This window comes from Ambystoma mexicanum, chromosome 1q (genome assembly GCF_040938575.1).
Source record: "Ambystoma mexicanum isolate Mex_15411 chromosome 1q, UKY_AmexF1_1, whole genome shotgun sequence".
Classification (NCBI taxonomy): Eukaryota; Metazoa; Chordata; class Amphibia; order Caudata; family Ambystomatidae; genus Ambystoma; species Ambystoma mexicanum.
Window position 1 is genome coordinate 1130256026 of NC_090922.1, and position 25789 is coordinate 1130281814.

General features: G+C 41.9%; 1 protein-coding gene across 12 annotated transcripts in view; it reads right to left on the reverse strand.

Annotated features, from left to right (window-relative positions):
- NTNG1 (netrin G1) overlaps window positions 1-25789 on the reverse strand; it is a 978539-nt gene that overhangs the window by 652512 nt on the left and 300238 nt on the right. For all 12 annotated transcript variants that reach the window (XM_069641887.1, XM_069641883.1, XM_069641882.1 and 9 more), the window contains exon 3: window positions 23486-24126. In XM_069641887.1, the coding sequence (XP_069497988.1) occupies window positions 23486-24126 (641 nt within the window). The remainder of the gene's footprint in view (window positions 1-23485; window positions 24127-25789) is intronic.

A 25789-nucleotide genomic window follows, 5' to 3' on the forward strand; every position in this document is an offset into this window, starting at 1 on the left:
CAAGGGAGTTGGGAAAACCCTGACCTTTTGGAAGCAGAGATCATGACAGTACCCCCCCTCAAGGCCCCTCCCAAACCGGGCTTCTCCGGGGGTTTTGGCTTGTCAGGAAATGTTCGGTGAAATCTTTTGATTAGGCGAGGAGCGTGGACATATTCAGCAGGTTCCCAGGATCTCTCTTGGGGGCCGTAGCCTTTCCAGTCAATTAGGTAAAATAGTTTAGATTTGGAGATCTTGGAGTCCAGAATGCTTTTGACTTCAAACTCGAGTTCTCCATCAACTAGGATAGGTTTTGGAGATTTAGTTAGTCGGGTTTGAGGTTGCACGGGTTTTAATAGAGAGACGTGGAAGACCGGATGTATCTTCATGTGCGGGGGCAAGTCCAACTTGACCGCTACTGGGTTTACTATGGTAGTGATGGAATAGGGACCAAGGTATCTTGGGTTGAATGTGCGTGGCCCTTTTAGAGGTAGATATTTGGTGGATAACCAGACTTGATCCCCTACTTGATATTGAGGGGCTTCCTTCCGATGTTAATCTGCTCCGTTCTTGTATTGTCCTTTAGCCCTTTGAAGGTGAGAAACAGCTTCCTTAAAGGCTTGGGTGATTGTAGAATGCAGGTAGTCTACTGCTGGTGTTTCAAGATCTTGGAGGGGATCCAACTCCGAGGTTCGAGGGTGACTGCCGTACAAAAGAAAAAACGGGGTTTTCCCAGTTCCCGAATGGACAGAGTTATTGTAGGCATATTCGGCTATCCAAAGGATGTCTTTCCAAGTTTTTTCAGTTTGTTGCAGCATGCAGCGTAAATACTGTTCCAGAGTTTGATTGGTCCTCTCGGTTTGTCCGTCGGTCTGAGGTTGGTGACTGGTTGATAGTCTCACATCAATTTGAGCTGACCGACAGCAACTTCGCCAAAAATGAGAAATAAATTGACTACCTCGATCCGAAATTAGAACCGAAGGAAAACCGTGCAGTCGGACGATGTTTTCGAGAAATTCTCGGGCCAGAGTTGCTGCTGTTGGCAAGCCTTTGAGTGGAATGAAATGCGCCATTTTGGAGAATAAGTCCACGATTACTAGAATCGTATTGTATCCGGAGCATGGAGGTAGATCGGTGATGAAGTCCATAGAAAGCGTATGCCAAGGGCAAGGTGGGATGTCAATAGGGCGTAAGAGGCCTGCTGGCCTTTCCTTTTGACTCTTGTTTTGGGCGCATACTCCACAGGACATTATAAAGTCTCTGATATCTTTTTTCCAAGACGGCCACCAGAAGTAGCGCTTGATCTTTTCTGAGGTCTTGGCCATACCGGGATGTCCTTCCATTAAAGAATCGTGATAACAAGAGATTACTTTTTTCTGTAAATCTGTGCTGGGTAGGTATAATCGTTCTTGGAAATACAATAAGTTGTCCTTTACTGCAAAGTCCTTTCCCTGCAGATGCCAATTCTGTATGTCTGCTGGAGTTTCAAGTTGCCTGGCTTTATCCTTAACTTCCTCTATGGATTCTGTGGCGATTACACCCAGAATTCTTTGTTCGGGAATGATTGGTACAGGTTTAGGGTTGATCAAGTGTTCTTCCACTCCCATCCGAGAAAGGGCATCAGCTTTACCGTTCTTTGTACCAGGTCGATAGGTAATTATGAAGTCAAACTCGGCAAAGAATAATGCCCAACGGAGTTGTCTAGAGGATTGGGCTTTTGCGGTTTTCAAATATTGCAGGTTTCGGTGATCCGTAATCATAGTAACGGTGTGTCGGGCCCCCAGCAGATAATGCCGCCAAGCCTTAAAGGCAGACTTGATAGCCAGAAGTTCCTTGTCACTAATCGTGTAATTGATTTCAGGAGGCGAGAATTTGCGGGACCAAAATGCCACGGGATGCAACTGATTGGTTACCGGGTCCTTTTGTGATAGAACTGCCCCCATGGCAAGGCTTGAAGCATCAGTTTCCACGATGTAGGGGAGTTCGGGGCGAGGGTGTTTTAAGATTGGTGCAGAGATAAATTTAGTCTTCAAATCCTGGAAAGCTTGTTCCGCCTCGGTAGACCATTCAAAACGTTTGTTTTTCTTTAACAAGGCAGTGATGGGCTGGACTATTCGAGAGAATTCGGGGATAAACCTGCGGTAAAAGTTGGCGAAGCCTAACATGCTTTGCACACCTTTTACGGAGGATGGTGATGGCCATTTGAGAACTGCATCGACCTTCTTTGAATCCATACGCACTCCGCCAGGTGATAATATGAATCCCAAGAATTCAACTTCAGTCACGTTGAAAACACATTTTTCCAACTTAGCGAAAAGTTTGTGTTGACGCAATCTTTCGAGGAACATTTTCACGTGTTTCCGATGTTCAGATTCCGATGAAGAATAAACGAGGATGTCGTCAATGTAAACAACAACACACACATCTATGAGCTCTCTGAGGACATCGCAAAGTCCGAAGGGCATGACCTGATATTCAAATAGCCCATACTTGGTGCGGAAGGCCGTCTTCCATTCATCGTCCTCTTTTACTCGTACCAAGTGGTAAGCTCCTCTAAGATCCAGCTTTGTATATATGCATGCTTTTCTGACTTGGTCCAGGAGTTCAGGGATCAAAGGTAACGGATATCTATTCTTAACGGTGATCTGGTTCAGGGAGCGATAATCTATACAAGTTCTAAGGTCTCCTTCCTTTTTTGGAACGAAGAACAAAGCTGAAGAAGCAGGGGACTTGGAAGGACGAATAAACCCATTTGCCAGGTATTGATCCAGGTATTGTCGAAGGTGAAGGTTCTCAGGCTCGGTGAGGGCATAAATTCTACTACAAGGAGGAGTAGATCCAGGTATCAGGTCTATCTGGCAGTCATAAGACCTATGAGGAGGTAGAGAGTTAGCCTGATCCTTCCGGAAAACATCTTGGTATTCTAGGTATTCGGGAGGTAACTGGGGAGTCTCTGAAGAAATTGCTGCCAGTGCAACACCAGGTGGAGGGTGACAAGTAGAGACACATTCTGGAAACTGGACCGTTCTTGCTCGCCAATCGATCAGAGGATTGTGTTTCTCTAACCAAGGTATTCGTAGAATAATCTGAAACTGAGGGGCCTTGATCACATCGAACACGATCTTCTCATGGTGTCCATCTTGACTTACTAGCGTCACCTCTTGAGTGGTATGCGTTACTGGCCCGGAGGCTATCTCCGTACCATCCACCGTAGTAATGACGTCCTTTACAGCCTTGGGACAAAGAGTTAGATTCATCCTCAAAACCATTTCATGATCCACATAATTGCCGATGGCACCGCTGTCGACGTAAGCTTCAATTGCATGTAATCGATCCGGATTATCAGGGCTAATGAGGACCATAGGTATCACGAAATGCGAGGTCACGGAACTGGTTTTCACGCTCGGCAAGAGGACCTCTATTCTTGTCGGGCGAGGTCGTTTCCCTGCTCAGAGTTTGTAACTTTGGTAACTGCAGCTCCTACTGCCTTCTTGGCAGGTTTCACCGGACAGTCTCGAAGAAAGTGCCCTGAGTTTCCGCAATAGAGGCATAATTGCAACTGTTTTCTCCTTTCCCGCTCCTTTTGTGTTAGAGGACCTTTTAGACCCCCTATTTGCATGGGTTCCCCGGAGTCTACTCCTTTGGAAGGAGTTGGCGGCTTGGAAAATACTCGAGCATCAAACTTGGAACGATCGGCCTTCCTGTTCTGCAGTCTGTGATCTATTTGAACGACTAAGTCTATAAAGTCCGAACAATCTTGTGGGGGATTCACTACTTGGGCTAACACATCTTTGAGCTCTCCACGTAGACCTCTATAAAACAGCGTCATCCTTTTGTCCTCAGGCCATTGAGTTTCCACTATCAGTCTGTTGAAAGACGCAATATAAGCCAAAAGGTCTTGATTACCTTGTCGCAACGAAAGAAGCTCATTGTCCAAGGCCTGCCCCTGTGAATGTCTTGCGAACAGTTTTTCCATACTGAGCTGAAAAGCTTGAAAATCATGGAGGACCGGATCATCTTGATTTACTAGAGGGATCGACCAGTCTGCCGCATTGCCATTAAGGTGCGAAAGCACAAAAGCTACTTTAGCTTGATCAGTTGGAAAGGCTGCTGGCCGGCATAAGAAATGCAACCGGCACTGATTGATAAATACTGCAAACCTCTTTGGGTCACCAGAAAATCGTTCGGGCGGAGCCAGAGGTACATTCCCAGGTAGGTTGATCTGCACTGGATTCATATAGGATGTAGAAGGAAGATTTCCCCCAGATGCGGGTAACGGGGTCTGTCCGGCTTGTGACTGTAGCAATTGTCTAGCGAGATCATCTGTTCGCTCCTTGTAAATAATCAGTTCCCTTCTTAGAGCGTTCGTTTCCTGACGGGCTGCATGCACTTCTGCCCTTAGTTCCCCAAGTAACTGGGCTAGCTGGTCGGTATCCAAGGTTTCCATAGAGCCTGGACGGGAGTTTTGTGGTAGGCTTTGCGTTCTGTAACGCTCACCTGATTCCCGTAGAGGCGCCGGTCTTGACTGGGCGTATACCGTATCTTCAAAGGTGATGTGTAACACACGGCTGGCTCTTTGGGCTGGACCTCTGTGCACTGTATGTCTGACTCGGAGGGTAAGATGTCTGCAGATAGAAAATATGGGATTAAGGAACTGGGTTATTGAATGTCTTTCTCTTCTTCCCTTTCTCTTCTCCTGTAGAACCCCAAAGGTTAACGCTCTCACCTTAGGTAAGTGAACGCTGTGCTCTCCATCTGCCTCGGGGCAGGGTGCTGTAACCAGTTTCTTCACTGGGTAAGGGGAGCAGGCCTCTTGACTTCAGAGGACTGCTGTCCGTCGTTTACTACACGAACGGTAAGTTTCGAGTAATTCTAATGTCTTTAAAGTCTTTAGTAATGATGTCTCTTGTTTTGCAGGGTTCCGGCGATGGCGGATGACGGGCTGAAGTGAGTTGAAGATGGAGCCCGTGTGATGAATAGAAGCGCCTGGAAGCACGTAAGTAAGCGCTTGTTGCCTGCTTCACGATGCGCTCTAACTGTCTTTTTATTTTGCAGGTACAAGTTCGGAGCGGCTGCAGGGTGCCGGAATACCCACTGGGTTAGATGTGGAAAGGAGTAATGGCACGTGAGTATTAAAGTTCCCCAATGTCTTTAAACGCACCTTGTTTTGTCTTTCAGATGCGGGATGCAGCGCCGAAGGCCTCCGGAGCGTGCGAAGAGTTGGTAAGCTTTTGTCTTTCAGATGCCGGAATGCAGTGTGAAGACCTCCGGAGCGCACAAAGAGTAGGTAAGCCTTTGTCTTTCAGATGCCGGAATGCAGCGCGAGGCGTTGGTGACAGCCGATGGACCAGGTAAGTGAAAAGCTGTCACTGAAGACCGAAATGCTAACCTGTTCTTTCTTGTCTTTATAGGTGTTGCTGAAGACTGGATTCAGGATGGTAAGCCTTTTTCCTTAGGCCCAGGATCAGATGCAGAAGACACGATGAGCGTTCTGCTGCAGAGGATGCAGAATAACGCAAAGCAAGATTCATCCATCGGGTGTGGTTTAAATAGCCTCCTGTAGTGCTTAGGTGTCTCCTTCCACAGCCACGCCTAGGTAAGAAAAGAGTTCCTGCTTTCCAGAAGAGTTCCAGTGTTCTGAATCTAGGGAGTGGCTCCTGCCCCACCCAACAGGAAAAGTAGTTCCAAACAGAAGAGGATCAGAGGCTCAACTGGCAGGCAAGTAAGCAGCATGGTCTGCTGCAGGTAAGTCCACCCAAGCATTATGAGCCCGGCGCTTCCAGCGCTGGGACTGGGCATATTTATGAGCCTGGTGCCACTGGCGCCAGGACTGGGTCCAAAAGGTCCCAATTGGGACTGGTTGGCACTCGGAACCTGGGTTATGGATCTGCTTCCAAGGGAGTTGGGAAAACCCTGACCTTTTGGAAGCAGAGATCATGACAATCCTGGTCTGGGCGTGTGCTGTATATTGAAGGTTGTTGACTTTTTCCCGGTCCCATTAATTTAGTCCCAAGGAGGTGTCACAGCACCTACTACCTCATTGCCTCAACCTCCTTCGCGATTGTTAAACCCCCTCCACCTGTTTTTATTTTGGCACCACCAGGAGCCAACAGGTTAGGCAAGCCAACAGTCCATTGTTATTTGCCTGGATTCCACCAGCAGCATCCCCAATCTCCGCTTCATCACCATTTTTGTTTGGTGATTTCTGACCCCTTTAACCTTTCTAAATGTGGTGGGGTTTTTCCTTCATGCTGGCACATGAGATTTCATGGACTGCGCTCAACAATCTGCTCAGATATCTGACCACCAATTTTCTTAGGGTAATGGACACCTTGCCGGGGGTACAGTTGATGATCGTTTCATCAAAACTCTCATGTTGAGCCCCATTTTCTTTGTTGGACCACTATGTCCTGTGTTTTCTTTTAATTTTGTGTTGTTGTTTAATGGACTGTTTGACTTCTTATTTACCATTGCAATATCTGCATAGGTTATTCACAGCACCAAGAGACCTATGGGTGAACGTGTGCTTTACAAAAAAGAAATGGAATGGTATGAAATCAAATCAAAAGTGGTCCAATGAACAATGGTCTAGTCCAATATTTACCATAGGCCAGACATTTACAATGACCGCGTCCTTATAACTGTATTTCTCTTTCTTTCTGCTTATACACCACCTAAAAAGTGCAAATGGCTTAAGGTCCTGCAAGATAAGCTATGGCGCTCTACTTTAGGGATATCTAAATCTACCCCGGTGGAGGCTATTTGTTGTGAACTGAGCCTCACATTACTGACTACGCACTGGAAGACTGTGAGTTGTTCTCCTTTTTTAAAAATGTTAGTGGAAAAGAAGGATCAAGAGTCTCTCTTTTATAATTTTGCGGAAGTACTCTTTGGTGCTTCCCCTATTGCGCTCTTTAGAGATGTATTAACGGCTATACATTCTTTCCATGTGGAGATTGGCTTTAAAGTGATTCTTCCATTGAACTTGGTCGTGATGCTGAAGGAGATGAAACGAAAGGCCATTATCTGGGATATTATTCACAGTATCCATAGGCGGGCAAATAAATCTACTTTTCAGGATTATGTAGAACAACGTTCTAAAGATAAGACATTCCAAAATGAGGCATTGTATCATTAGACTGCACTTTAAACAATTGTCAAACAATGTTTGTTTAGGTGTGTGGTCTGGTCTAAAATTCCTTATCAAAGATCCTGTTGGTTATGTGCCCTTGAGGTGGAGACATTGCAACATCTTTTAACTTCTTGCCGACTGTTATTAAACACATATTGGAAAGGTTATGAGAAATGTGTCAGTAAAATTGAAAGCATGCAGACTGATCAATTTTGGGTATCTTTATATTCAGAAAATGTGACACTTTTGATAAATGAGACATTTTATATTTGACGTGAACTCCAAAAGAAAGAATCGACCTAATATTATAATATTATGATTGATTTTATAATTGTAATTTATTTTGACCTATAATTGCTCTGTATTGTAATCTATCATGTTGTTAAAAAGTGAGGTTGTTTTGGTGTTGAATGTTATATTCATGTTTTAAAAATGAAAATGATGTAAAAGGTTCTTTTACAGCCAAACTCTATTTCTTTAAAATGCTAGTTTTTGCTACATGTTTATAAATATGCAGTCTAAGGCAAACAGGTATAATTGCATGGCAAGCAGCTCCTTTAAGAAAAATATCTCTGCAACATTGAAAACATTGTCCTTGCACTAACTCGTAAAACCCTAAAAGACATATTTATTGAATCAATAATTCTGCTTTCAGTTATTGGCTGTGCAGCTCTTCTTATCACTGGACACCCGGAGACATTCAACAGTCCCATTGCCACAAAAAGTAAGTCCGCCTTACAAATCATGATTAGTTAGTCCAGAAAAAGTCTTAATACCTGGAGTATTTTGTTTCTCAATTTCAATAAATATTTCAGTATCAAGAAGTCTGAATGCAGCCAAGAAGCACTCTGCCTGTCAGCACAATTAATGGAGTTCTTGCATGACATATGAATGTTATTCGGACCTTCACTCATGTAAACTAAGTGAGTGTGGTACAGGATATTTTCATGCGCACCAGCTAGAAATCTGTTTTTCTTTTGATGTTCGACATCAAGAGACATCACACATATCTCGCAAAGCAAAATACTGTTCTGTGCTTACTTGAAAACCAAGTGGCTTTCTTCTAGTTTGGTCGAAGTTGACTTTTATTAAGAACTCTGAAAACTCATCTCCCGCTTGCAGATTTTGTTCAGATTTCAGTTTTCAAGAAATCAGGAGTCAAGCTGTATTAAGCATGTTTCTTCAATGTAAGTGTGGTCGTAAAGTATAGCCAATGAAGTGACCCTTAGGGTGGGGATATGATACGATTAACACAGCTCCTGGGAGACTTCCACAAACATGTAAGCTTTAGTGCAGTTCCCATCTATCACTACTGCTCAATCGCATGAGGTCTTGTATGTCTTAAATGGAAATGGAATTTACCGGGGTTTCATCATCTAAGAGTCCACAAAATAGTAGTACATCGGATGAAATGAGAAAAACAAAAGTTAACGTAAAGTGATGATCAAAGAGTTTTACGAGATTAGACACAAACTTTTTATGTTACAATAAGCCATATATTGAAATCTGAGCATTCCCTGCAGAAGGCATCTTAGCACTATATTAATAAGACCAAATGTCAGGAAAATTACGATTGAGGGAACAACAAGGCTTTAGTGTCTTTACATAACTCAAAATGTTTATTTTTCCAGTGAGAGATTTCTGGGAAGGAATTACAGACATGGAAGCATTAACATTCACAACTGTACGTGGTAAACTAGCCGCACTGCAGATGGGCACATTTGCGCTACAGTAAGAATGGCCAGATAGTTTAAGACTCCTCATGTACCAAACAGAACAACTGGAATCGTGTATAGTCTGAGACAGAAGAAAAAGAAATAATCGGTTAAATTCATCATCGCATACTGATTGGTCCTATCATCAGAAATGTCATAAAAATGATGAAGGTGCCCACTGCAATTGCATTGACATATTTAATTGCACATGATATTATCATTCAATTGCAACATGGCACATTCCCATCCATCTTACAATTTGTTCTACAGAACTACCTACTGTCTACCTCTACACCCCATGTCTGCCATGCACCCCCTGGGTCAATTTACAATGCCACATTAAGTTTGATATCTCTGGCTGCATTGAGGAATATATGTCCCTGTCCTCTTCATCTACCTTCAATTCCGACCACTCCCAGGGGTTCATTGTTTCTGTCAACCACTCTTTCAACTCACCGGCTACTTCCATTATGAGGCTTGTTTACTGGGTGATATGCACTGATGAACCTTTTTGTATGTATGTCTGATTCGCCTCTAGGTGAGCCTAAAACAGAAGGGCTTTTATGACATGTACTACGTCAAGCGGAGGATCCTATCTTGACAAAGAAATCTGAAGGATCAGCTCAGTATGTAATTGTGCCAGAAATCTAACCCTGTATTTGAACATTCACTAATTTCTATTTTGCATTTCTTTTCATATCTGTTATGTACCATCTATTGAAATAGATGAAATGCAAGAAGAAGAATGATGTATGTATTAATATGACAAGATACTTTAGATTGGTGAGTTGAAGAAAAAGTGACACCATTTGCAATTGTGTACCAGCTCATGCCCCTTTAAGAACACAACCTTAGTGTAGATTGTTTATTAGAATACATGGCTTTGAAGTGCATGGGAATGAGTAGTCCTCATGACCAGAGGTGTTCTCGTAACCAGAGGTCAATCAGCTGCCAAGGCAAAGCTTCCCATCAATTATTAGATGAACCATTAAGCTACGCTGCAACCACAGGAACACATGCTCATCTTTAAAAAATAGAGAAATAAGCACATTGCTTTTTAAAACCCTGGTTTTGATGGTCTCTCCCCATTTTGTATGGGAGAGAGTTGATCATCTGCAGGAAGACTTTTTCTCACAATAAATCACAGAGTTTAAGCTCCAACCTGATTCCATAAATTTGACTTAGGGTAGACACATACAATGCTATCTTTTCAAATGTGTTCCATGGCTTCAACTCTAACTTAGCCTTTCAAGTTAATAATTATGCTAAATGGACCATGAATGCAAAGAAAACAAAATCATTTAAATTGTACAAATAATGTAAATTATCCTTTAAACCATGACTTTGAAACAATTTGGTCATTTTGAAAAGCAAACATAGATTTGGATTCAGCAGACACTTCCCCATAGTTTATAACCAAACATGATGTACCCACATCTACATATAATTAATATGTGTACATATTGTTATAGCATTTACATATTTAATGCTTCTAGGGTGTGAACAATTTCTACAAATACAGGATTATCATGTGATTTCAAAATCTGAATCTCAATAATGGATAGGTTTCTGAGATGATTTATGGCAGGAAAAAAACCTTTGGGTCCATATCTAACCAGAACCTCCCCATGTCGCATTGCACAATATTTTAGACCTATCCAAATAGAGGGCTGTCTACCTGGGAATGTCAGTATCTGACATCTGATGAAAAATGGATGCATCAAATGGCACTGCATGATTAAATTGTAGCATCTATTTAAGCCCAAACTCTAAGTAAAAAGAGAGAGTTCTGGGATTCCTGGCAGGTCTGTAGACGGGGACCCTGTCCAACAGTATGAGTGCTGATTTGGGATTATACCTTGGAAATACCTATAGGATCCCTTTAAGAAGGGCTTTGGTCCAGATGAAATATATATTTTGTGCTGTGGAAGGCATAGTTTATTTAAAAACTGAACTATTCAGTGAAACTATACCATTCTAGTGAAAAAGGGAAATTGGTTTGCCACTTCCATTGCGTAGAAAGAAATGATTCTGCATTAAGTAGACTTCTAATGCCAACTAGGGTTAGGAATTAGTGTCTATCCCTTCACAGAATTGTATGTGTGTGTGTGTGCGCAACATCTCTTTTAAATACATTCAACAGGAACACAAACAAATGGGGTATCTATCCAGCTCATCCTCTGGTAATATGTTGTCCAAGATTGAAGTTAACAACAGCTTATTTTTTCACACAGACATAAAAGAGCAACACCAATAGAATATGTGGTTGAAGTGTTTGGCACTTCACAAGGATGCTGCATGAGAGGCCTATGGTTAAAATGCCTATAAACTTTCATATCAGTACACACAAATCTGCAGTGGGGGACTTTTGTGACAACATTTTAGAAGAATAAATATCATGCTCCTTCGTGACAAAATTCTGTCATTAGTCTAGAAAGGATTATTTTGGTTATAGTTCATACCAGCATACACCAGTAAAAACAAGCAAAATATATGTATTCAGTGAAAGAGTGGTCTCCATGCTACAGACAGATATAGAGATATGCAGCTGGCACTGTACATGTCATCCTCTCTGTCAGGGTGAGGTATCAAGAAGAAAGTCACGTGCCTTTCTTGGAACTTCCTCAGGAGTGTAATAAGGACATTGAAATAGCTGGTTCTATGTAGATAATAATCTGTAGTGCTGGAGGCCCTTTATGTTGTTATAATTGCTCAAATTCTGTAGTGCAGCTAAGAAAGCGATGTTTGCATTATAATCTTTCATGACAATATAACATGCACATTTCTTTAAAAATATATCCTAAATTGTGAGTGAAGTTAGCTAATACTGCTTATTTTTTAAATTTTTCGAAGGACTGTAAAGTAGATAAACACAGTAAATGGTGAGTTTGTTGCGAATCATTCCATAAGTTGTTTAGTTATCTTACTGCTAAATGAGCAGTGCTTAGAAAAGAAATGTGCAACACATATGCTAAAGAGAGATCAGCAAATACAGATATTTGCACACTGTCAAGCTGTTGGACTCTGCACAACTCAATACACTCTTGAAACAACACAGAAACCAATGATTAATGCACTTTTTCTGTTGCATGTTTGTGCTGATGATCTCCAAGAAGTTTACCAATGAAAGGAAGTAATGTCTTATTTTGCTGAGAATTAATCCAGTTCAGATAATCAAGAATGATACTACTTTTAAGCCTTTCATGAGACCCCCAATTGTCCCACAATATTTAAAATTACAATTTTGCCAATTCATGAAATTGGCAAAACCTTGGAAATATCTTTTCAAAATGAGTCATAAGTCAACTTTCAGATTTGGTAGGGGCCAGTGTGTGCCAATACTGGCACTGGATTCCTCCACCTTTATCTAATCTTCAAGACCCTTCTCGTTCTCCTCTTAGGACTGATTGGATGTACTCCACTGATAACCTTATCAAACCTTGCAGGAATTTGCCTCGCCTTCTTCCATCACATATTTTGTAAGTGTGTAGTTACTTTGAGAAGGGTGGAAACTAAAGACAGTCAGTAAAGAGGTGTAGTTTGGTGCCCTAGTGCATATTACAGAACATAAACAGAAAGGAAAAAGAAAACTGAAATTACATCAATTTGAGTCAAAGTTGATCATTCAAATAAGAACTATGAAAGCTAATGGACACCATGGTGACAAGGAATTGCATGTCTTTTTGAACTAGGTTTCTGTGCATTCTGTGCTTTGTGTTTAAATATGTTAAATACTTGATGGAATGTCATTGATGCACATTTTTGCACATGGTATTAACAAAATAATTTATTTTCTCCCACTTGAGTTTAAATTGTTAATATTTATGAATTTTTGGAAATTACGCCTACTTGCACAGGACTAGTTGATTAATTATCTTTCAGAAGGATGTATTACTCTTTAGATTACTTTGTAATATTTGCTGCTGTTTCTGTCCCGCACATTTGCATGTGAACTCGTCAAGGATTTGCACATTATTTATAAAATGACTGTGAATGAGTTGCACTTGCACTTGAGCTCATAATTTGTATGTGGTGAATAACTATTGCAACATTTTGTCTTCCTGTTTATTATTATGGAGCTGGGTTGCCTAAACAATAGACATGATTTTGCCAAGAGGGGGCAAAATTAGAGGGGGTCTCAACATTTTTAGATGGCTTATAACTTTTTTGCCGTTTTTTGACAAATCTACAGAAAAGTTAGCAGAAAGATTATAGACCCAACCTTGAATGTTCGTGCAAAGTCTGAATGGATTTTGTCAAGTTATGACTAAGTTATATGACTATTTTTAGTATGTGCATTTTGGCACCATTCAAAAACTAGAACACGGATGTATATGCAGAAAACCTGTGCAAGGATTGAACTGATAATAGAGTAGTATTTTGACATATTCTTTGAGTCTATCCAGTTATTTGGGCTTGAAATCAGTTATTGTGGTAATCCCAGTCTAGCACTTGATACACTCCAGGTTCTACTGCACAGAAGCAACCCAGCAAAAACAACCTTTACAGAAGTAACACCACCACAAAACAGAACTAAAGTAGAAGAACCTCAAAAAATATAAACAACTAGGACAGAAACCCCATGTTTATTAGGAAGTAAAACAACTGACTTTTAAAAAGAAGATTGAAACCAAAAGTGGAGCCATTAGCCAAGGTAGCACATACTGTGACCCATGTAAGAAATACTCCACTCCCTGCATGGAAAACAGCTGAAACAGATACATGAAGATGCTGTCAGACGGCCCCAAAGACATTTTCCATCTTCGTTCCCTCTTCCTACTTATCAGCTTTTCAGAGCATAGTATCAGTGCACAATGCTCTGTCACGGTGGACAGATGATGTATGGCCCGCTCAGTAAGTGCTTTGCTTTTCCAGCATGCGTGAAACACTTCAACCACAGCAGTGAATACAGAGCCGTTGCCTGAAACACAGTCTGATGCTTCTTTAGTAAAATGAAGGGGAAACACAGCTATAGCTAAGGTCACTTCCTAGTAAATGATTAGACGTGCCGGAAGAAAGGTAACGCAATAGCAGGCTATGCATCATAGACCATCCAAGCTTAAAACAGAGCAGGCCAATTGGGTGAGGTGTAAACGAGCTTTCAGTGGCGCATGGAAACCAGCAGCAGTTAAATCCTACTTTACCAGTTCAGAAAATATGAAACCAACTCGAAGGCACAAGCTATGAAAGAAACCCACAACCCCCGCACAGCAGAGCACAACATCCTCCAAATCAATTAGAAGAATCCGAAAATGTAGAGGAAAATAACCCACCCAAATATGTTAGTAAAATCTTACGGTCTTATTAGGGAAGAAACACTGTCTGAGAAGGGGGTGGGGCTCTCTGTTTGTCAGTGTTAAGCCCCAGATCGAGACATTACAAACACAAATACCACTTCGATAGGGTGGCTGGGGAAAACACACCCAGGAGCTGTGCTACCCTCCTGTACTGTCATTTCTGTCCAGTGGAAACTGCTTTGTATCCCGTGTTTTCAACAACTTCATATAAAACGTTTTTATTTTGGTCATGCACCTTTGTTCAACCAGAATTGGAACCGCTTTTAAAACATGTATTATAGATATATGGGTATGTGCTGGTAGGAAAGTAGAAGTTGGGGTGTTTGAAGATTGGGAGTTGGGGGCATGGGGTTGGTAAGGAGAATGTAGGGGGGGCATAATTAAAAAAAAAGTGTACTGAATTCTGGTCAAAAAATAAAAACTTTTAAAATAAAGTTGTTTACAGCACTTAGAACCGGTTGCCTTATGCAGGGGACTCTGTGGTATTTCAACCTGCGATGTGGAGTCTCTGTGTTCTCTCACTAGTGGGGGCAGGGGATCCGATAACACCCCGCGCGCAGCCTGGGTCAGAGCAAAGCAGATGGGTGCCCTCCTCAAGATCCACCCACTTGCGAGCAGCTGTAAGCAGATCTGAAACAGGGAAGGGTTTTGGTGCTTTCCAGAGCATGTAATAATACTGAATCGGTATATCATTCTGGCTGAGCAAGTGGGCGGTGCCAAATGAACCCAGGAAAGACCAGTGGTGGAAATGCACCCACTGTCCTTTCCAATAGTGGTGTCATGGAGAGCCTACCACCAGTAGATATTTAAGGCACCACCACCACTGGTACCAGATCATGTGCAACAATCGTGACCCAGTGGTGGCCTCGCCTATTGCTGGGCAGTCTGTACGACTAATTTATATAATGATGTCATGAGCTCCGTCTCCGTCATGAACTAGATGAAGATTCCAAACTAGTCAGCTGGATCAGGCAGGAGTCTCAATTAGGAATTCAACTCTTAAATTACAAAAAGTATCCAAAAGCAATTCCTATAAGCCACCACTATCTGCTGTAGCCCCCCAGGCCGATGCGCCAATGACCTAGACTTGGCTGAGCCCATTGTTGCTAGTGTATCTACATATCTGTATTTGGACAGGCACTTATTTTACGTTCCGCAATGAAAAAATAAATTGCAACCGAAACATGTCGGACAGACGATCAAGAGCAGAGCTTCTCACAACGCCGACTCTGTCATTTACGCACGCTGATAAGCATATAACCTCAAACAACACACTAATCTTCTAGTCCCGCTCCATGGTCCCTGCTTTATTTTCATGGCTCAGTGGGGCCTTTTCTCACTCACACTATGATGGGGTTTCATGCATCTGCTTTTTATGTGTGAACCTCACAATGAAATAAAGTAGCGCAGACACCAAGCGGTGTCTGTAAATAGGAAGCCGGCGTAGGAGACTGTGCCAAGCTGATCCATTAATAAAGTGCAAAGACACAGCAAGCGAGGCGATAAGAAGGGATTACAGGAGTTTCGGGATTAAGGGCATGCGGCATCGTGCACCTAAGAGGAATTTGAAATTTAGGAGTGTGTCAGAGATATTGCTTGATGCAAAAGGGAAGGAGAAGGGTGAAAGTAGCCGTGCAGCCAACATGCACATAGGCCAACACAATTGATATATAACTGTGGATTTTAACTGTTTTTTTGTCAAGATGATGTTGTGTTTGTTTTGTAATGACGCTCTTTTCCAGTATTTGTGGTCAATATCTAGATTTTCCACGAAATTCTAAACTCAACATGGCCCACCTGCATTCCTTTCTGGTGCAATTTCACCCCAGAATTTAGACAAATGCAGATACTGTGTACATGCAGATTTTCACAAGCCTACTTTCATTTTTACATTTGAAAAATTAGAAGCAACAGTTCAGAAGAATGTTTTACCTTTATAGACTGTGCCCAGTTAGTGTTACATTTCCAGCCAAAGACAGGCACCTTTCAAAGAAGCATGCCACTCACAGACACATTTTACCTCGCCTGTGGCTCATCATGAATCTTGTGTAGTTAATGTGATTTTTGCATATTGAAGCTAGAGGGAGGTTATCAAAAATCCTAAATAAATAAATAAGTATTCAAAAATGACAATAGAAACGATATATTTATAATTTGATCAATGCTGCTGAACGAAAGCTGACGATCATTCTGCCTATCTTAAGTAACATCCGTTTCCCTCGGATTTCAATGCCTTTGCAATTATGTCTAGCATATAAACACTGCAGCGTATGCCTAAATGTGTGTACGTGCGCGCACGCGCGCACACACACACACGTCATGTGATTAATTGCAGCCACCTTTCTGTACACACACACCAATTGTTTTAAATGCACATTAAGCAGCAGACAGGGTCAAATGTTATGTTGCCCCTGCTTAGGAATGGAAACTTTTGAGGCAAACTGGATTTCAATCAATTCCAGCATAAGCCACTATCAAGCGAGGCCTTACTTTGATTCCAGTGCAGATGCTTAGGGAGTGAAGGTGGGCAAGGAAGGAAATGCTAAGGCCTTCGGAAGTTATGTACGAGAGCAGTGCACAGTGCAGCGGTAACTATCCTAAAATCATGTACAGGAACGATGTGGCACCAAGCAGCCACCATAATCCAACTGGGAATAGAACTTTATTGGATAAAAGGGGAAGCCTGATTTGCATAGGTGCATATTCTTCCAGCAATAATGGAGAATTCCTTTCAAGGACCTGCTTTGTAGACCTGTGGACGGCATTCAGTGGGGTACCCAATAGCGACCCGTGGTAAACCCTGGCAGCCCAAGGAATGAAGGATCTGCTAGTATGGGCCATGAAAGAGCTGTGTAAAAGCAACTTAGAATCAGTTAGATGGGGCATGAGCAGGGATTAAATTACCCTGTTATTGTGCAAAAGTGGTCAGACAGAGCTGTGTACTGACCCTAGTATTTCTCTGCCTTGATATTGACATCTTGGCCAGTCTGATTGCCCAGATTTCTAAAGACGCTGTTTCTTTGGGGAGGGGGATTGGCATTTTGGATGATGCCATGCTTTAATTCTAACAGCCCGGGGGGGGGGGGGGGGTGGAGTTTGGTCGAGGGAACATATGTATACATTTTACAAATGTTGCTCTGATAAAGGCCTAGAAATACATTATGTCGACATTCAATTTATGATCTGCTCTCTGACAAGAAGGAAGAAACAATGGAAGTTATCCTTGCACATTAAGGAGAGAGATCATTAAGCAGTCACTATGTATGACTATCTAAGGACTAGGTTTAAAAAGTGCTGTACATGGCATAAGCAAATCTGGAAGAGTATGTTGAACCTAAACCGTTATATCTCAGTCCTGCATAGGTTTCATTATGTTACTCTGCTTTTTTACACTGAGCCAAATCGCGAGGGTATATGTGTGCAAAATTTTTGGGAACAGTGCAGTCTCCCCTACTTTGGGGTATCTGATAGGTTATCGGATAGGTTATTTATAATACGCTTAATACCCAGAGGTTTCTAAGCGCGGACCCGGGCATCGTACCTGTGTTGCTCCATGTCGTCTTGCTACTAAATTGCGCAAGTTGCCGCTGAGCTATCCTCCCGAGACTACAAGATGCAGGAAAGACGTTATGGTTCTACTGACCTGTTCCGAAGTTACTAGCGACAGAGAATCTTTTTATGAAGAATATCTTGGAACTCCCAAACAGTCCCTCCTAGAAGCCATTGCGCATGTGGCTAGATCAGGAGGCATTCATTTAATCACAGGTGACAGACCGATTTGTGCTAGGTATGCATATGGGTGAACCCTCGCATGATTAAGCAGAGAATTGATCAATGTCCAGATTACGGAAGGCACAAAGACATTAGCATGAGTGACCCGTACAAAGAAGCGGTCAATTGCCATGCATTTCACTGATATTTGATAGAACCCCAAACCCAGGACCTCAGCAACTAAGCTAAGAGTTAAAGATGCTTATACTTGTAAGTTTGCAGAGGCTTCTTTAGAGAAGCTTTTTGTGAGAACTTTATCCCATGAATATAGTATGATTACGGGTGAGGTTTCAGCTCAGTTAACCGCTTTTTGCATGCACCTTATTTGGTAAACTGCCTTTAGAATCCGCCCATTGGCTACTATTACAAATAAATGGAGCCTGCTGTTTTCTAGTGTATGTTTGTGTTGCAGTGGATGTGAAGGAAACTTTACATCGTGTTATGTGTTGTTGCCAACTCTATGCTGTTCAGAGATGTAGAATCTTGAAGCCATGACTGAATATGTTTGGGGTCAAACATGTATTTCATGCTTAACTTCTTTGTAAATTTACTGTATAACCTACAGTGATTTTTTACATTATTTTTTTTATTTTTGAAGCATGCTTCCATAAGAAAGATTTATTCTAGGTAAGTAATTTGCTTTTGCCATGTATCCAGTATCCAAAGAGCTACCGTTTTTGGTTGGATACAGTATCGCAGCATTACATGCAAATTATCCTTGGCGAATCTAGTAGAGGTTGGGTGGTCCATATTGGAATCGTATATTATTATCAGTGATCTTGCAATGCACAAATCATTTTCTGTACCCAAGAGGTGTATTTATAGGATGGATGTAATTTTATGGAATTACATATAAATGAAGAGTCAAGAAGCTTGTAGAGGATAAGCAATTAGTGTTGTAATTCTCTAGTATTATAAGTGCTTATGCAATGCGCAACACACTTTGACTTTAAGTCATCCGTTGTATGGATGTTGCACATTTGCACTTCAACTGATTGGTCAAAGGCCTGAATTGTATTCCAATGTAGTGTGGTAATAATGATTAGTGTCTGTATGTGTACATTGTTATTCATTTTATCAATTTTGCTGCTGTTATTGTTACTTGTAAGACTACATTTCAAATAACATGTTGACTTAAGCTGATTTTCACACGTAGCAAAACAAGGTCCCTGTGCATTCTTGATTCTTTTCAGCAGCAATTTGATGTATTTACACACAATACAATTTAATAAATTGTATTCATCTGTAAAATATCCTCATGTAAAAATTCATGAGGTTATGATACATTATCATAGATATAAACAGTGATAATGAAGGTAATCATTTCAAGACACCCCACGACATAAATAAACCAGACAAAGAAATCTACACCAGTATACAAGCCTCTGAATACAACAAACCTATCCTACAAAGACACTTTGACTAGACAGACTAGTGGTTACATGTCAATGTATTCCGCACGCATATTATGTCGACATGCGTCGTGATTGTTTAAAAACACCTAATTGTACACTAAATGCACGTAAATTCAGGTACGGTATATATGTATTCCATTGATTGCTTTTAACTTCATTTTCAAACATGAAGGCAATATTGTCATGGCTCAAATTATCCCACTTTTGTCATACCATCCTGTGTGCCACCACCGGGGTGTGGAGGAGCCTCGATGGGAGTTGAAATGGGCTTTAGTGCATAGAAGTACTTTGGGAGCTAATTAGAAAGGCCAATGATTTGGCAGGTGCAGAAGATGTCTGAAGCAAACCTGGAATGCAATGTCCTTGTTTGCCCTTGTAGTTGAAATGGACATCCATTGTGTTTATTGTGTTGTTGGTAGCTCTGGAAGGCAGCCTTGCAAACATCAACGTGCTGGCCTAACCTAACTATGTGGGCCCCCATTATGAGTATGGTGGTAATGGTAAGATCATGTGCGATTTTCAGCACATTCTTGCTTTAAAATACCACCTAATATGGATTTGGAAACTCTTGGGATATTTAACTTCTGAGACAAAAAGAATGCACTACATTGGCTAAATATGGGCTATTTAACTGATGAAGTACTTTCTAGGTACCTCAGGTGGTTAATCCCATTAGCTCACAACTAATAATTAGGTAGTCTTATACAAATGTGAGGTATTTCAAGTACCATGTTTTTACCATTACAGCCATACACATAACGAGGCTATTGGTGGTGAAATTTGCCCTGAGCATCTAATGAACAGCAACACAGCTGAAGCTTTTTCCGTTGTTAAGAATCACCTTTGAGAGACATTAGGCCTTGGGCTTACAAGTGGATGGACCCCCTTCCACTGGGCGTGTTGGATCTGCAGAGGGAAGGCTGGCGATACTACTGGCAATAAGAATCCCTGGCTAGTGTTGAGAAGTCTACATAGCTAATGGAAGTTGCAGCCATGTGAACGGCATGGAGGCGTTTATGAACTGAGCTCGGAATGTTCTGACGCCCAGGACCTGGGCAGGTACCCACATTGTGCCAGAGGAACATTGGAAGAAGTAAAGGGAACAAACTCCCTCTGGAAGGATTCATGCAATAGCCACGCAGGAGGGCTGGGTGAGAGTAGACCACTTCAATCCAGTATGCAGGCCTCAGTATTAGTGATCTGACAGCAATTATTTTAAGGGGTCAAGGATGAGGGGCATGGGTGGCACTATGAATGGTGGGTTTCTCTGAGGATACACAGGCCGGGACTGGACCCAGTGGGAAAGGAACAGGTGCAGACCCTAATGATAAGACTTCTTCTCAGTGGGTGCCATGAAGTAATACAGCTGGCAGAGGGTATAGGGCTGTCATCAGCTATTCACTATGAACTTGAGGCTACTTTGACACATTCTATGACCTGGGTGTGGATGAAAAGGGCATTGACTAATTTGGCAAAATCTGGATAATTATATATTCCTGAGGGATATGCATATCATCTCCATCTAGCTTGCCGAACAAGAGGATAATGTGAGCAGTTGGGTTTGTCCAGACTGGTTCAAATGGTAAAAAAGGTGCTGGGAGAGGGATGAAGCAAGATGCCAGTAATACAAAATAAATAAATAAAGAGTCTCTATCTGATACTTTGAGGGGTCCACTAGAAAGACCGGTGATAGTATGACACTTTCTATTGTGAGCGCCAGCGACCAGGGTGAAACAATGGAGCAATGCACTGGTTAGAATGGGTCTTTGTTTATGGTGGAATTAAGACTTCAGAATTATGGGGGCGGGGAAATGCTGCACTTTAAGGAAGACATGTCTAATAAAGGGTTTGCCTGAAAATGTCAATGATGGTTTCACTTCAGGGTCAGATCTTCGATAAGACGAATTTAACCAGCCCTTTAGGGTGCCATCTACTGAGTGGCCACAGTGGGGATCATTCGGGGCTGTGCAAACATCAAATCCGACCTTATTGAGTGAGAGGTAGGCCAAATGGCCCTTTGACTCGTGACCTGAATAGGCCTGCATTCGCGTTGCCGTTAAAATTAAATATATATGGAATTATATACTTTTTTGTCTGGGAGTATTGTTTAAATGCATAAAAAATCGAAAAAAGTCAATGTACGAACAAGCACTGGAGTATGGCACACATTGTGGTACCGGACCTGACCTGGCCGTGTTTTTAATGTGAACACTGCCTAATGCTGCAACGCATCTCTACTACAGGACAATATGGGGGTTAACTCTATCTGATGCAAGTCATTTTGTGAAAGCCAATACCACTTGTTGGGAATGAGGGGAATGGAAATACCTCTTATTGGTGAAGTGGTCACTGGCCAGGAATGTTAATGCTCAACAGGGGCACGAATCCAAAGTGATACTGGACAGGATGAAACTTGCCAAACATACTACTGGCATGCAGGGAACGGCTGCCCTTGTTAATGGGCACATGGTGCTGTCTATACCTATTATGACAAATGCCCTCAATTACAATACTCTTACTTGATATGCTTCTATCCATATCTGCTGTTTGGCATGTGGGGAATCATGGTACTATATTTTGGTATGTCACCGTTGACCATGTGTGCTGTCTGCCGGACATATAATTATCATGCCTGCTACTTGCCTTGTTGAAACTGGCCATATCAGTTACTGGATGGGTGGCTATTGACTTTTGCTTGCATCCCTTGTGAAGACTGGCATCATTTAATGTCCAATGGAGATCTGCATTATCGTGTACAATTGGCTTTTAGAAAAATACATTTCTTCTGCTCCCCATATGGACATTCCTCGAAAACTAAAGCGACTCAGCAAATACAAATAAAACTAGAACACTTGATTTGGCAAAACCTTTTAGAGAAACAAACATAAACAATGTCCATAACAAACAATATAATTAAAATAAACGTGAAAAAGGATGGAGATATCTGACAATATAATACAAATAAACAGGAGCCTTAATATTAATTATACACCTGTAGACAAATACTATGGTGGGCTGTGGCAAGGAAAATTAGCCATGGCAAAGAATACCACAGTGCTGGCAGTTAAGAAAAGGTATCCTCGTAGAAAAGGTATATGGTGGCAATAATACCAAAGGGTGCCATGGAGAGGAGCTTGATCACAAAGGGGGTTGAACATATCTTGTCAAATGTTAAACAAAGGTGGTGTAGATCTTCCACAGGGCAGAAGAGGATATACCATGCATCAGTGTGACAGTAGAAGATCCATCATATTTTTTGGAAAGGATGGGACCTCTTGGCCTGACTGGATATGAGGCATTTACATTGCATGGAATAAAGGCCAGAGAGGAGGCAAAGTTAAGGAAAGAGAGATCAGGTGTTTTGAAGAATATGTAAGATGCTGTAACTTTAGGTTAGAGAGCTCTCCTGCACAGGACACATTTCCAGGTCCAGAGGAGTTTGTGGGCAGCAGGTATCTGAGTTGGTAGGAGTTGAACATGGGCTCAGTGGTAGAAGAAAACAATGAGCGAGAGCAGGCATCATACCACCTTGAAAATGCAGGCCACAGCTGCAGAGTCATCAGTCCCTTGGCTAATGAGTGAGAATGCAAATAACCATAGCAGCGATTGGAATCGGTGCGGGGAAGAACAGGGCGGGAGTTCAGCGATAAAGTCAGTTTATCCCACAATGGCCAAGCACTTTCAAACAGTTGTCTCTCATCACTTGGTGGAGTAATCGATGGGCACATGGAACATGTGTGGAATGGTGAGTACAGTTAACTAATTGGCTTGTTTTGCTAATTTAACCTCTTTAATACTGTTAGGCATGTATTTATAATTCCTATAATGTGGTAAGGTTCCACCCTTTGAATATGTAAATGCAGCCTCGTCTGCAGTGGGAAATTCTGATTACCCGGAACTCTGCTAAAGCAACACCTTGTCCCTTGACCGTTTGTCCTTTCCCACACGGAAGGCTGATCAAGATCATTCAATGCAAACCAATTTAAATATATCAAATGAAACAATCCACAACAGGCCACACTTCCAGAACTCCCAAAACATATTAGTATTAGAAAATGTCACAATATAAATCTGGGACATGACTTAATTAAGCAATACTCCTTCCATACCTATCAAAGAATATCACGCCCTTCCATCCAAAAAAGCTATACCATGCCTATAGAAAACATGCATTCTTACCGTCCATGAATCTTTATGTCTGATATTGCGTAAAAGTAGCGTGCTAGGTTTTGCTCATCTACAAATGTTGCCCCTGTGGCTGGCCTCAGGAGTCGGATCCTCAGGTCTGTGACAGTAAAGAAATCTCTAAGGTTCTTGGTGGTGTCCAGCTGACTGTAGAGGGAAGCCATGTTGTGAAGCCTGGGTCCAGCGAAAATCGCAAACCTATCTTTGATCTCAAAAGAAATGGTTTTAGCATGGGCCGCGTATCCCGTCGAGTACTCCTCCGTGCAAATAATGTCTAGTACCGTGTGGTGAGATAGGTCCTTCACGGATTTGGGTTCCATGCGAAAAGCGTCTAAGCAGTCTGCTGCGTAAAACTGATAGGGCTGCCAGGTTCTGCCATAGTCGAGTGACTTCTCCAGGATCATTTTCTCGGGGCGGCCGGACTCAAATGTGATGGCAATGTTATCTGTCAGCTCAATCGTTTTGTTCCAGGACAAAGTAATGTTCACCTGAAGAGGTCTAGGGTAGTTTTTCCACGTGATGGACTGCCAGAACGTGGAGGGATTTCGGCCTTCAAAGTCGAACATCAAGTCGGTCGGATGTGCCAGCTCCGGGGTGCTTGCATCACATTCGTTGTTGCACATGTAGGGGTTTCCCTATGGAAGCAAAAATAGACAGGATCAAATTGAGAAGAAAAACATATGACTTGCTTCTATTATATGATATGGATAATTAACTTTGAAACATCCAAATGAATAGGTAATACAGCTTGCACGGCCTAATACATTGACAGTATCAGGAAAATATCACCTTATCAATGCTCTGGTGAGTCTATACAGGGATAAACAGCCCGTTAATGAATGCTTTCTCTCAACTCTAATCCAGCTCCAATTCACCTTTAAGTGGAGTGACCAATAATACAAGCTCTCAAATCCTGATTGATTTCTTTGACCCTATTATGACGAGAGCACCTGCTTCAACAATGTTGTGACCCATTACATGTACTTCATTTGGGGGCACCATCACAGGCACCTGAATTGCCAGCACTGCCCTAATACTCTCAGGGCGTGTTCCAGAGCCCCTCATGTCCCTTTTAAAATAGCCTGACATTGTCCTCTGGGATGCCGGTGAATGACGGGGGGCAGCCAGAGACAGAGCCAAAAAGTAGGCCTGTTTGCTGGATTTGCATCTTGTGTGCTTTCCACGCCCCTTACATAAAGCCGGCCCTAGCGTGAACATTTCACAAACAACACCCATTTTACAGTACATACATGGACTATAGAAAACATTTGGAGCATTTTGCATTCTGAGAAGGCCCTAATTAAATTGTCAATTGTCAACTTTGTTAAAAGCCTGCTTCAGCTCACATTTCAGGTGTGTGCGCGTGTGTGTGTGTGTAAAGGTCAAAAGGAAGCTTGCATGGGTGGGTCACACCTTTGCATAGACATCGTCTGCAGTATAGTGATGCAGGAAACCTGCATCAGGTGTGCATGCTAAAAGGGCAGACACAGGAGATACTGTTTTATTTAGGAAAGAACACCATATGGGACATAATAATGCTGTGTATTGATCACATTTCAATGGTGTCAGGAAAACATTATGCTAGGTAATTTTGTGAGACCTCATAAATTGTGTGCAGTGGAGCTTTTTCATTTAAGTGTGAAAAGGTCCCCTGTGTGAAACTTGTATCATTTGCACTACAAAGTGCTAAACAAATTGTGTAAAAGCTGGCCAAATCACCTTTCTTCTTGTTTTTGCACTTTGGATTGCAGACCGTCTAAATGTTGCCTGCCATTTAAGTATGGAACAAAGGATTTACAATGGATTCCTATTGAATCCGCCTGGTGTGAGCAGGTGTAAAAAGCAATCCAATTCATAACCACCTGCATGAAAATTGGATGCTGCTGGTAATACATGTGGATGTGTGCGGTGGAGCGGATGGAGTGGGGAAGCAATAATTCCACTCCATGGCCCTGTACCACAATAACACATCATTGAATGCATAAAAGTATGTAAAGAGTATGTATAACAATTTTATGCATGTCTTTTATTTATGCTTTTAATTCTACACCATAAAGAAAATGACCCACAATGAAACTGCATGAAAACAGTGTAGCACATTGTGCAAATTCGGGATGAAAATATGACTTGCTTAGAGAACATCCACTTGAGTTCTTGTGTGGAACTGCCATCTGGCATGAGTGCAAAGCCCTGGCTTTTTTGATTTGTATTAGTACATAACATGATGTGGGTGATTCCTTCTCCAAAGGGGTAATCTGCTAACCAGAACCCCCTTTGTAGTAACTCCATGCCAAAAAC